The 13,836-nt window shown below is 42.8% G+C and overlaps 1 protein-coding gene across 1 annotated transcript in view; it reads left to right on the top strand.

The window, feature by feature from the left end:
- Positions 1–235: 235 nt before the first annotated feature.
- The window catches only part of DCTN6 (dynactin subunit 6), a 35,154-nt gene continuing 21,553 nt past the window's right edge, over positions 236–13,836 (top strand). The window contains exons 1-2 of the mRNA XM_019032826.4: positions 236–364; positions 8,052–8,116. Coding sequence (XP_018888371.1) covers positions 342–364; positions 8,052–8,116 — 88 coding nt within the window. The 5' untranslated portion in view covers positions 236–341. The remainder of the gene's footprint in view (positions 365–8,051; positions 8,117–13,836) is intronic.

Consider the following 13,836-nt stretch of genomic DNA (forward strand, 5'->3'; position numbering starts at 1 on the left):
ACCCAGGCTAGTCTCGCAGTCTGGCACTCCTGGCCTCGAGCGATCCTCCTGCCTCGGCCTCTCGGCCTCCCAAAGTGCTGGCCTGTGCCCAGTCAATGGCTGTTCCAAATTAGGGTCTACCCATCTCTGTGCAGGGCTAAAGTCCGCGGGCGGCCCCGCACCTCTGCCAAGTACAGTCCTCTGCACCCAGACACAACGCAGACAAGAGCCTCAAGCTTCCGGGTCCCCGCCCCACCCCGGCTCCGCCCCTCCCCCAACCCTGCCAGGCTCTCCAATCGCATGTGGAATTATCGCTCTATCCAGGCGGTGGTGTCGATCTCCGCTCCAATTGGGGCCGTACCATGGCGGAGAAGACTCAAAAGAGGTGGGTCTGCTGCTTGAGAAAAGCCTTTTCTCAGCTTTCCGTAGGGGTGGAACCTGTTCCTGGTCGCCAATGGTGGCGACTCAGAAGGTGTCTCATCCTAGGCCTTCGGGCTGAAGGTACCTCAAGCCCAGACCTGGCGTCCACTGAGGGAGGGGGCGACGGAGTGGGGGCGGGGAGGGTTGAGAAGGGACGCGGAGTCGCTGCGTGGAAGGTTTTTGTTCCTGTCTGGCCGTCCCTCCCCACATGCGCCTGCGCAGAGGGGGTCTCCCGGCCGGGAGGGCGGTGGGGGCTCTGAGGGGAGGGTGACGTCAGCTTTTTCCTGGGGGAGGCCGGCTCCCTTCTCCCGCATAATCGGTGGTGCTTGGCGCCGCTGTATCCCACGGCTTGGCGCTGGATTCTCTGCTGCATGTTGCGAGACCCCCACGCCAGTGCTGGCCGCACCCCAGGCCCTTCCTGTCTCTGGAGGGTGGGGTGTGTAAAGGGATTTACGGTCGCTGTCAAAAGGGGGGCCGCGCCTGGACTTGAAATGTGACACACACACACACACACACACACACACACATTATATAGATGCAAGGAGTACATGCGCAGATTTTTTGCATAGATATATTGCGTAATGGTGAAGTTGGCTTCTAGTGTACTTACCACCCAAATAGTGAACATTGTATCAGATGGGTAATTTTTCAGCCCTCAAACCCCTCCTACCCTCGCTGCTTTTAGAGTCCCCAGTGTCTGTTATTTCCCTCTTTATGTTTATGTGTACTCATTTTAGCTCCCACTTAAAAGTGAGAACATGTGCATTTGATTTTATTTCTGAGTTATCGCGTAAGGTAATGGCCTCCAGTTCCATCCATGTTGTTGCAAAAGACATGATTCCTTTCTTTCTTATGGCTCTGTAATATTCCATCGTATAGATACACCACATTTCCTTTATCCAATCATCCGTTGATGAACACTTAGGTTGATTCCATACTTTGCTATTGTGAATAGTACAGTGATAGTCATAGGAGTGCAGTTGTCTTTTTAATACAATGGTTTCCTTTGAGTAGATCCTGGGTCGAATGGTAGTTCCATTTGGATTGGTAGCTCTATATATGGATTGCTGGGTCCAATGGTACTTGTCTTTAGTCCTTTGAGAAATCACCATACTATTTTCAATAGATGAACTAATTTATATTCCCACCAATAGTGTATAAGCTTAGAACTGTGACATTTTTTGCCAGTCGTGGAGTGGACAAGCTCCTTTGTAAACATGTGGGGACAGGAAGTTTGGCTTCTCCGGTAGTCTTCATTGCTGGGGGCTGTTGGTGGCTGGGATGAGACAAATGCATAAGTAAAGCCATTTCGAACAGCAGCAGTGTTGAGCTCCCTCTGCTGACTATTTTTGACAAAGAAAACTGACATTGTTTCTGGTGCCATAAATTAAAATGTAGATTTTTCTTCCATTTAAGTAGATACTCTGTAATCTTTTTTCATAAGCTAAAGAGGAACAGATGTACTATAAATATTATGTGCAGTAGATAGCAGTAGATAGTAGCTTACAGTGAAGATTAAGGTATTGTTGACTTGTTACTTTTACAGATCTGAGGTTAAGTCTTGCCCTCCCATCTGCCGGCTCACCTCTCTGCTCCCACCACTCCGAGATACAGAGAGATCCTTGCAGAGATATCGGGACCACGTTTTAGTTGGCCTGGTGGCCTGCCCCACTGAGAAGTGTGCTGATTGTGACGCAAGCATTACCTGGGATCTCTCCCTTGGCGTAAAACTGAAGGCAGGGGGCATTTGTGAGTCTCTCCTACTCTCAGTTGCCCAGGACAAGTTCAATGTTAGATAATGCTCTTTTCATAATGAGAAGGAAGCTGAGGAAATGGAAAATTGCAATGAGAAATGAGGTCTAAAACAAGAGACATTTTATAGAGGCTAATTTATTTGACCAGGGCTTAATAAAATTGCATATTTTAACAAAAAAAACCCACTTTAAATGAAAAGTATCAGAGAAATGACATTTACAGATGGTGATACATTCAAGGACAGTGTCGCTCATTTATCATGGAAAAACATCTGGAGTGACAGGATGTTTCCAGAAAACTTTCAACTAGAAGGCAGATGACTGATTTCAGGACAGTGATGCCCCAGGAATGAACTCTGCTCCAAGAAATTTCTAGTCTCTGAATTTCAGTTTTTTCTTCTATAATATGAGAGGGTTAGACCAGGTGATTTTCTTCTAATCTTACTAAAATCTTTCTTTCTTCTCCAATACAGCAGGAGGGCTACATATTTTCTGTTATTTCAGCAGATTGACTTTTTTTTTTTTTTTTGAGGCAAAGTCGCTCAGGCTGGAGTGCAGTGAAAGCTTTGCACCATGCCTGGTTCCTTTTTTTTTTTTTTTTTTTTGAGACGGAGTCTCACTCTGTTGCCTAGGCTGGAGTGCAGTGGCACAATCTCAGCTCACTGCAACCTTTGCCTCCTGGGTTCAAGCGATCATCCTGCCTCAGTCTCCAGAGTAGCTGGGACTACAGGCACCCACCACCACACCTGGCTAATTTTTGTATTTTTAGTAGAGACGGGGTTTCACCATGTTGGCCAGCTGATCTTGAACTCCTGACCTCAAGGAATCTGCCCACCTTGGCCTCCCAAAGTGGTGGGATTACAGGCGTGAGCCACTCCACCTGGCCCAGATTGACTCTTGACAGGCTGTATCACCCAGAAGGACCATTGGTAGGATTTCATTGACTTACGCCTGGTAAAAAGTCAGAGCCTGACAAAATGATGGAAACAGCTGGAGCTGTGTCTATTCTCAAAACGATTTCTTGAGGATATACTCGGGGATTATTAGTTTTTTCTATTTGATACATTTTTTTTTGTTTACTTAGAGCTTTAAAAATTCATGGCGGTGTGAAGGTTTGTCCACCCTAATTTGTGGAAGAAAAATTTGTGTATGTCTTCTTTTTTTTTTAGTTCATCACACCAGTAGGGAAGTTGGTACAATCTTAAAAATAGTTTTCCTCTTACTTTGCATGTATATTAGGGAATACTTGGGGGGAAGATTCTGGCATAGAAATGATGGAGAGACATGTTAATGAAAGTATCTTTACCCTTCTGACTCTCAGAGCTGTATTTTTAGAACTCTCTTATGAGCTTCAGAATCTGTATTTTCAGTCGCTTATTGGGTATATCTGGTGACCATTCCATAGATACCTCAGACTGAGTTTATCTAAAATTTAGCCAAATGACTTTTTTCTCTGAAATCTACCCCTCCTCCCATAGGCTATTCTCAGATGGTGCCATTAGTTTTCCAGATCAGAAACCTAGAGGCTTTGACCTTGCTCCCTAGCTCCAGACTTTTGATTAGTTTTCTTTTCTTTTCTTTTTTTTTTTTTTTTTTTTTTTTTTGAGACAGGGTTTCACTCCATCACCCAGGCTGGAGTGCAGTGGCACAATCTCAGCTCACTGCAACCTCTACCTCCTGGGTTCAAGCGATCCTCCCGCCTCAGCCCCCCAAGTAGCTGGGAGTACAGGTGTAAGCCACCATACCCGGCTAATTTTTGTATTTTTTGTAGAGATGGGGTTTTACCATGTGACCCAGGCTGGTTTTGGTTGTTTTTCTGGCATAAGTGAAGCAGAGTCACAGCAGCTGACTTTGAGCCCTGGAATTTGAGCTTCCCTCTCCATCAGGAATCATCCCTTCCCAGGAAGGGGACAAGATGGCACCAGTTTCCTTATTTCACTCCATGCCCCTCACCCCCATCCTTCTGTAGTTGATACGGTTTGGCTGTGTCCCCACCCAAATCTCATTTTGAATTGTAGTTCCCATAATTCCCACATGTTGTGGGAGGGACCAGGTGGAGATAATTGAATCATGGGAGCCGTTTCCCCCATCCTGTTCTCATGATAGTGAGTTAGTTCTCATGAGATCTAATGGTTTTATAAGGGGTTTCCCCCTTCACTGGGCACTCATTCTCTTCCCTGCCACCATGTGAAGAAGGACATGTTTGCTTCCCCTTCTGCCATGGTTGTAGGTTTCCTGAGGCCTCCCCAGACATGCTGAACTGTGAGTCAATTAAACCTCTTTCCTTTATAAATTACCCAGTCTCAGGTATGTCTCTATTAGCAGTGTGCACAGAGAAGAAAGCAAATATAGTTTGCTCTTTATATCCATGGGTTCCACATCCATGGATTCAACCAACCTCAGATCGAAAATAGGAAAAAAAAAATTGTGTCTGTAAACAATACAGTATAATTATTTACATAGCATTTACATTGTATTAGGTATTGTAAATTATCTAGAAATGACAAAGTATGAGAAGATGTGTATAGGTTTTATGCAAACACTGCAGCATTTTATATCAGAGACTTGAACATCTGAGGACTGGTCCTGGAACCAATCTACCACAGATACTGGATACTGAGGGATGCGACTGTACGCACTTTGCGGTCCATGGGGCCTGTAACAAGGAATGGGAAATACCTACCTTCAACGTTGCCTAGAAACCAGATTTTTATTAAATGTGTTTGTTGCCAAGTCTTGTTTCTATTTCCTAGACATACCTGCAGCTTCTCCTATGTGCTACCAGTGCATTTGATATGGTTTGGCCCTGTGTCCCCATCATATCTCATCTTGAATTATAATGCCCACCTGTTGAGGGAGGGACCCGTAATCAAGTGATTGGATTATGGGAGTGGTTCCCCCATGCTGTTCTTGTGAAACCTGATGGTTTTATAAATGGTAGTTTTTCCTGCGCTCACACTGTCTCTCTGTCCTGCTGCCTTGTGAAGAAGGTGTCTGCCTCCCCTTTACCTTCCTCCATGATTGTAAGTTTCCTGAGGCCTCCCCAGTCATGTGGAACTGTGAGTCAATTAAACCTCTTTCCTTTATAAATTACCCATTCTCAGGGAAGTTCTGTAGAGCAGTGTGAAAATGGACTAATACAGCATTTCAGGCCTGCATTATCTCTGTAGGATTAGACCAACTGCCTCCCTGACCCCCACCACCACCAAGTACTTCTTCATACAAGTGTCAATTATCTGCATACCATTTGGTGACATTGTTGGCTTGGGAATAGGAATCCTTCAGTGACTTCTTGCCTACAGGTGCAAATTCAAATCCCTGGTCATGGTGTACAAGCTTATTCATGGGCTGGTCCTGCTTTTCCTCCCAGCCTTACCTGCTCCCTTTCTCTTCATGACTTTTGTGCTTCTTCTCATTCAGTGATGTCCAACCTGGGAGGGGGGAAGAGGTTTTTACTTTGTTACTTACCAGTCTTTGCTTAGATGTATGCATATGGTATTTAAAAATAGATAGAATAGATAAAATTGTGTTTTTATTTTTATTTTTATTTTTTTCTGAGACAGAGTCTCACTCTGTCGCCCAGGCTGGAGTGCAGCGGCGCAGTCTCGGTTCACTGCAAGCTCCACCTCCCGGGTTCACACCATTCTCCTGCCTCAGCCTCCCGAGTAGCTGGGACTACAGGCACCCGCCACCACGCCCGGCTAATTTTTTGTATTTTTAGTAGAGACGGGGTTTCACCGTGTTAGCCAGGATGGTCTCGATCTCCTGACCTCGCAATCCGCCCACCTTGGCCTCCCAAAGTGCTGGGATTACAGGCCAACCACGCCTGGCCTTAATATTTTTACATAAGCGTTCTTGCACAAATATTTACACTTTTCTTTTCTTTTCTTTTCTTTTTTGAGATGGAGTCTCGCTCAGTCACCCAGGCTGGAGTGCGGTGGTGCTACCTCGGCTCACTGCAAGCTCCGCCTCCTGGGTTCATGCCATTTTCCTGCCTCAGCCTCCCCAGTAGCTGGGACTACAGGCCACCACCATGCCCGGCTAATTTTTGTATTTTTAGTAGAGACGGGGTTTTGCTATGTTGGCCAGGCTGGTTGGTCTCAAACTCCTGACTTCAAGTGATCCACGCGCCTTGGCCTCCCAAAGTCCTGGGATTACAGGTGTGAGCCACCATGCCCAGCCCAAAACTATTGTATTTCTGTATACTGTAACAATTGGAAATCAAAATTTTGAAAAATCCAAACAAAATTACAAAGACAAAATATCTAAAATGTTAGTGTTATTTCATAGTAGCTGAGAGCAGATTTAACACCATGAATGTCATTGCCATTTAGAAAAATTCTTTTATTAATGAAAAGAAGTTTCCTAATAACTATCACTGTAATGGAGAAGTCATTTGATGTACTTCCTCATGTCAGTTCATGGTTCAGCTAGGGTCAGTGTTTACATACAGCTTTGTCAAACAAAAGATAACAGCAGAATATAAAAAAGCATCAATAAGTTATATGGAAATTATTAGAGTCTTGAAGAATTTGTACTACAATTTATATTACTTGGTAAAAAGTTTCTCATATATGTGTATGTATATATATATATGAGAGTAAACAGAAATATTTGTAAATTTTAAATTTCTAAGTTAGTATTACCTTGCTGGTTGTTAAATAGTTTGAATGTATATTTTTTCTTCCTACCTTTACAAAAATAATGGCATATTACATACTGTCCATTTTCTCACTTCACTTTTTTTTACTTTTAACAATATAGCTTGGAGATCATTCCATATTTTTTTTTTTTAAGAGATGAGGTCACCGGGCACGGTGGCTTATGCCTGTAATCCCAGCACTTTGGGAGGCTGAGGCGGGCGGATCACCTGAGGTCGGGAGTTCCAGACCAGCCTCACCAACCTGAAGAAACCCCGTCTCTACTAAAAATACAAAATTAGCCAGGTGTGGTGGCACATGCCTGTAATCCCAGCTACTAGGGAGGCTGAGGCAGGAGAATCGCTTGAACCTGGGAGGTGGAGGTTGCAGTGAGCCGAGATGGTGCCATTGCACTCCCGCCTGGGCAACAAGAGTGAAACTCCATCTCAAAAAAAAAAAAAATGATGAGGTCTCACTATGTTGCCCAGGCTGGTCTTGAATTCCTGGGCTTAAGCAGTTCTCCTTCCTTGGCCTCCCAGAGTGCTGGGATTACAGGTGTGAGCCACTGTGCTCAGCCATTCCAAAATCTTGACAAGGGATTATTCATTCTTTTTGATGGCCATGTGATAGTCCATAGTGTGCCATAATTTATTAACTAATCTTCCACTGATGAATATCTAGGTTGTTTTCAGCTTTTTGCTGTTTAGAAACATGCTGGTATTAAAAGAAAAGATTCAAAACTCTTCTCAAGTGTTTTAGCACATGTGATTTGGGATGATGGACAATATACCAATTGAAAAATTTATAATCTATTAAAACCTTACCCTCTTACCATTGACTTTCCATTTTTCCATCTTTTTTTTTTTCCTGAGACAGAGTTTCACTCTTGTTGCCCATGCTTGAGTGCAATGGCGCGATCTTGGCTCACTGCAAACTCTGTCTCCCGAGTTCAAGTGATTCTCCTGCCTCAGCCTCCCAAGTAGCTGGGATTACAGGCGCTCGCCACCACGCCTGGCTAATTTTGTATTTTTAGTAGAGATGGGGTTTTTTCATGTTGGTAAGTCTGGTGTCGAACTCCTGACCTCAGGTGATCCGCCCACCTCAGCCTCCCAAAGTGCTAGGATTACAGGTGTGAGCCACTGCGCCTGGCCTTTTTTTCCATCATTTTTTAAATCTTGTTTTCATTACAATGTCACAGTAGCTCCTCCAACAGTATGTTTAATCTTACCACTGGTAAATGTTACTTTTCTTGCTACAGTGTGAAGATTGCTCCTGGAGCAGTTGTATGTGTAGAAAGTGAAATCAGAGGAGATGTAACTATCGGTAAGAAATAATTTATTTACTGTTTTTCAAGAATTGATGTGATTTAATCTATTTTAGTGCTTTACAATTAGATACCATCTTCCATGTTTATTTCACTGATGTCCTAGTTTTATTGACAAAATAATGCATTTTCTCCTATGCGTTTAAATTTCTGAAAGAATATAGTGTGATGGAGGCTGTGTTTAAACTCCTATCTGAAATACTAATGAGGCTGTATAACAAAATCATTCATGTATTTAAGAGAGATCTGTTGTGTACCTGCGATGTGCCAGGCACTGTGCTAGTGCTAGGGACACGTCAGTAAGCACAGCAGACAAAGGTGCTGCCTTTGTGGAGCTTCGTGGAGAGCGTGGGCCATGGAGTCAACAGACCTGGGCTACTTTGCTCCTTGTTCCTTTCTTGCTGGGTTACTTTGGACATATTACTTAACCTCTCTAACCTTGATTTTTTTCCCATCTATATAATTGTGTGTATCAGGATCAGGTTCGGCTGCATGTAGGGGTGGCTTACACCTGCAGAGGTTTATTCTCTCATATAAAAAGTTTCAAGGTAAGTAATGGAGGGCTGATCAGTTGATTGTCCAGCATGGAGCTCCGGCCCTGCAGGCCAGGAAGTGATGGCTAGAGCACCAAGCATCATCTTGGATGAGAAAGGGGAGGCGTGGAAGCAAAAGGGCATGTGTTCCAGCTGTGAGTCAGCTCCCTTTAAACAGCCTTGCTGAAAGTTCCACACTACCCTTCTCTGTGTGTCTCATGGCTAAGACAATCTCATGGACACATCAAGCTGCAAGGGAGTTTGGGAGTTGTAGTCTTAGCTGGTTGCATTGCAGCCGCTAATGAGATCGGGGTTCTATTACAAGGAAAAAGAGGAGAAGAGATATTGGATGGCAATGAGCAATTTTCATAACATGCAAAATAGTAGTATCTACCTCCTAGGTTTCTTGAAAGAGAATGTGAAAATTGTGAGTAGTAAGCTGTCAATAAATATTTGCTGTTAACGCTGTCAGATCTTCTCAGTGTAGCCTTGCCAGAGTTCAAGTCCAACATTTTACTTACGTGAACTTGACTAAGTTCCTCAAACATTTTACTCTGTTCTTTTAACTGGGGTTTACCTGGATATGGTGCCCCTGTAGTTTTATTGGTGTGAGCTCCTTCTTACCAGCAGCCGCATGTCACCTGTATGCTACCAGACTAAAGTGTTCAGTGAACTATTACACTTTCAGAGAGGAAATACACTTTATTTCCTTAAATGAACAGTTTCTTTAATAGAAAAAAAAAACCCTGTAACGTCATTTTTTTTTTTCCAAAAAAAATCTAAGCCTCCAAACAATTTAGGCATCTTGTCTTATAAAACCAGTGGAGATTGTGCCAGTATTATGGAACACTGTTAAGAATTTACCAGGTTAGGCTGGGCACGGTGGCTCACGCCTGTAATCCCAGCACTTTGTGAGGCTGAGGCGGGCGGATCACATGAGGTCAGGAGTTCAAGACCAGCCTCAACATGGAGAAACCCCGTCACTACTAAAAATACAAAATTAGTCAGGCGTGGTGGTGCATGCCTGTAATCCCAGCTACTCAGGAGGCTGAAGCAGGACAATTGCTTGAACCTGGGAGGCGGAGGTTGCAGTGAGCCGAGATCACGCCGTTGCACTCCAGCCTGGGCAACAAGAGCGAAACTCCTTCTCAAAAAAAAAAAAAAAAAGAGAATTTGCCAGGTTGGTTGATTTAATTATTTCTTTTCAGTGCTGTGTTAACTCTTTGTCTTTTGTATTACCTAAACCACTTGCAAAGTGTTTATGAAGCAAAATGAGGAAAGTCATGTTTTTTAATTTTTTACAATCTCTACTGCAGACTGGGACCACATATTTATCAAAATGCTCCTCTGTGTTCTTTTTACTCATCATTTTACTGCATTATAATTGTGGCTATCATCATGATATTCTAGGAATAATACCTCATAGTAGTTTGCAATGCATTCTTCAGTTAGAAGGAAAGTAAGACTGAAGTGATGTAATTAATTATGTAGATTTTCCCTGGCATTTCTACTTCTTCCCCATTTTACTTTTTTTTTTTCTTTTTTTTTTAAATCCCCCAACGTTACAACAACCCCGTTTTGGTTTTTTTTTCTTTCTTTTTTTTGAGACAGGGTCTCGCTATTTTGCCAGGCTAGCCTTAAACTCCTGGGCTCAAGCGCTCCTCCTGCCTCAGCTTCCCAAAGTGTTGGGATTACAGGAGTGAGCCATCACACCTGGCCCAACAACAACCCCATTTTAAATAAGTATATAATGTCTACTATAAGATAGGTATGTAGATAGTATAGATACATCTGCAGGCATAAATATACACAGGCATGTGGTGGGGGGGAGATATGTATTTCAGATTTGAAATAACATCTTTTGCAGAAGCTTTTCTGGGCTGTAAAGGCATTATCCTGTGCAAGGAAGGTAGCTGCCAGTGATTGGTGGACCACTGCCTAGGACTGAGTTTTAGGGGTATCAGGGATCAGTATTCACTTTCCTGTTTCTCTCTCTGGTTTTCACTACGTTGTGCTCCTCCCCCTTCTTTAACCCTCTTATGTTCCTACCTTCCCTACATGTTGAAATTATTTAAGGAAGTACAGGCTGGATGCCGTGGCTCATGGCTATAATCCTAGCACTTTGGGAGGCTGAGGTTGGGAGGATCACTTTAGCTCAAGAGTTCAAGACGAGTGTGGAAAATATAGTGGGACCAGAAAGAAAGAGAAAAAGAGAGAGAGAGGAAGGGAGGGAGGAAGGGAAGAAAGGAAGGAAGGGAGGAAGGAAAGGAAGGAAGGAAAAGAGACAGAAAGAAGGAGAGAGGAAAGGGAGGGAGGGAGGAAAGGAAGGAAGGGAGAGAGAAGGAAAGAGAAGGAAAGAAGAAAGGAAAGGAAGAGAAAGAGAAAGGGAAGGAAGGAAGGAAGGAGAAAAAAGAAAAATTAGCAGAAGGAAGGGAGGGAGGTAGGAAGGGAAAAATTAGCTGCATGTGGTGGCGCATGCCTGTAGTCCCAGCTACTTGAGAGGGCTCAGTGAGCTATAATTGCACCACTGTACTCCAGCCTGGATGACAGTGTGAGACCCTGTCTCAAAAAAAAAAAAATTACATAAGGAAGTGCATTGTTTAAATCTACTTTCCTTTTAGTTTGTTTGTTTGTTTAGAACCAAGGTCTTGTTCTGTTGGGCAGGCTGGAGCGCACCAGTGTGATCATGGCTCACTGCAGCGTCGAACCCCTGCACTCAAGTGATTCTCCCACCTCAGCCTCCCAAGTAGCTAGGTCTACAGTGACACACCACCACACCTGGCTAATTTTTGTATTTTTGCCTAGGCTGATCTCAAACTCCGGGCCTCAATTGATCCTCCTGCCTTGGCCTACCAAAGTGCTGGGATTACAGGTGTGAGTCATTGCTCTTGGCCCTTCAGCTAGTTTTTGACCACTAGCTGGTAGTGCACAATTCTGATAGTTAAAATGACATTTTAACACAGATTTTCTTTCTTTCTTTCTTTCTTTCTTTCTTTCTTTCTTTTCTTTCTTTTCTTTCTTTTCTTTCTTTCTTTCTTTTTTGAGACAGAGTCTCGCTATCTTGCCCAGGCTGGAGTGCAGTGGTGTGATCTCAGCTCACTGCAACCTTCACCTCCTGGGTTCAAGCGATTCTTGTCTCTCAGCCTCCCAAGTAGCCAGAATTACAGGCATGTGCCACCACACTTGGCTAATTTTTTTGTATTTTTAATAGAGACAGGGTTTCACCATGATGGTCAGGCTGATCTCAAACTCCTAACCTCAAATGATCCACCCTCCTCGGCCTCCCAAAGTTAGCACAGATTATAGCATAAGAAGTGGTAATACATTTTTAAGGAAAGAAATCTCTAGTGATTTAAAGTTTATCACAGCAGACAGCCTCCAAGTGAATACTTGTTATGTTTACTTTGACCCAGTGTTTCTAAACAAGAAAATTTTTGCTCAAATACTGAGGAGAAAAAACTCAATTTTAAAAGTTAAGGAAAATATGAGGAAAAATGAAGGTTCAGAAGAGTTACATAGTTACCCATGGTTCTGTCTTCTACAATTCTTGTCTCATTTTTGTTATGTATGTTTCTTATCTTCAACTGTATAATATGGGAATTTTCCAGAATTAGTAATTAGATAATCATTTTTGTCATTGTTATATTTGGTATAAAATGTCTCAAGTCTTTTGGCTTCTATTAATTCATGTTTCTGATGTAATGCATCAGATGAAAAAGCTCCTGGGAGATATAATTATAAAAGCAAAGAGTGGAGATAAGTCATCTGATTACAACTCTCCCCACCCTGCTTTATTTTTCATTTTAGGGCTTTTATTGTTGTTTTTACTTAGTTTATCTGAGTTAAGTAGCAATAAACTGTTGTTTAATTCATAGATTTTTTTCAGGATGTTTTGTGTAATTTTCCATCTTCTAGTCATGTATACTTTTACAAATTATTCCATTCTGAAATATTTCAGGAAGAAAGTAATGTTTTCCTTTGCTATGTTTCAGGCTAATGTAACTTTAAACCCGATCTGTTTTCCTAGAAAAGCAGGTATTTGTTTTTTCAGAGAAACTAGCTGGATGCTTGGAAGTATGGTCCTTAACCAGAAACCCTATGACTTGAAGCTCTGCTGGAGCCTGACCCCCTTATTCAAGGCTGTTCAGAGACAGAGCTTGGGAAAAGTAACAGCCCTCTTGTTAATTATAATTTGGGTAAATAAGGTTTCATAGCATCAAGCCTATTTTTAGTTAGTCTGCCTTAATTCATGGCCCACGAATTATTTCCTGTAAATCTTTATTTTGAGAGCTGAAAACATTTCTGAAAGGTACCTTGAAGCACCGTCCCGTGGTCCATTACAGGGCGAGAGGCCGGGACAGAACTTGGTCAGGACATCAGTATGTGAAGGCAGAACTCGGCTCAGTGGAAATGTTTTGTGCTGGAAGCACTTTGTCCTACTTACTTAGTCTCTCTATGAGAGTTTTAATACGGACCAAAAGCCTCCCTTTCATTGCAGCAGTCTTTTTCAGTAAGGCAGAACAGTGGCTTTGACTTGAGAAATTATCACCTATAAAGCACTCTTACAGGTACTTCAGCTTACAGTTCGAGAAAATTGTTTAGCTGTCAAAAAAACAGAGCTTAAGGCCTTTTGAATTATTTATTGACAAATGGAAATGTACACAAAGATTGCTTTCTGTGGCAAAGATAGACAGGAAAAGTGTCCTTTACCAGGGAAATGGAAATTGGATGCAAGGAATATCTTTCTGGCTATGTGGCACCAAGCCCAGCCAACCATTTAGAAAAATAATTCATCAGCCAGTAAGGCAGTTCCAACTCTAGACACATTTATCCAAACAAGCAGATAAGCCAAATAGGGCTTCAGCACATTTAGTAAGAAAATACACAAACTACCCTGCCAGAAGGAGCGCCAGGGTTCACAGCAGGCTTTCAATGTTTTCCGTGGTGACAGATTTTTATTTTTAAAGCACTTTAACCTCAAGACCCTTAAACTTTATGTTGAATTCAGACCTGATCTAGGTGTAATAAAAGTGCTCATGGCATCAGAAAAGCATGAAGTGAACCGTGGCCACGTTTCAGTGTGCTGTTTCTTACGGTGCTTGAGTTGCTGGGCTCTGGGCTCTGGGCTCTGTGCTGCCCAACCTCCATCAATAGACCACGCAGACAAAGCAGAATTATCCGCATCA

The sequence above is a fragment of the Gorilla gorilla genome, chromosome 7, assembly GCF_029281585.2.
Source record: "Gorilla gorilla gorilla isolate KB3781 chromosome 7, NHGRI_mGorGor1-v2.1_pri, whole genome shotgun sequence".
Taxonomy (NCBI): Eukaryota; Metazoa; Chordata; class Mammalia; order Primates; family Hominidae; genus Gorilla; species Gorilla gorilla.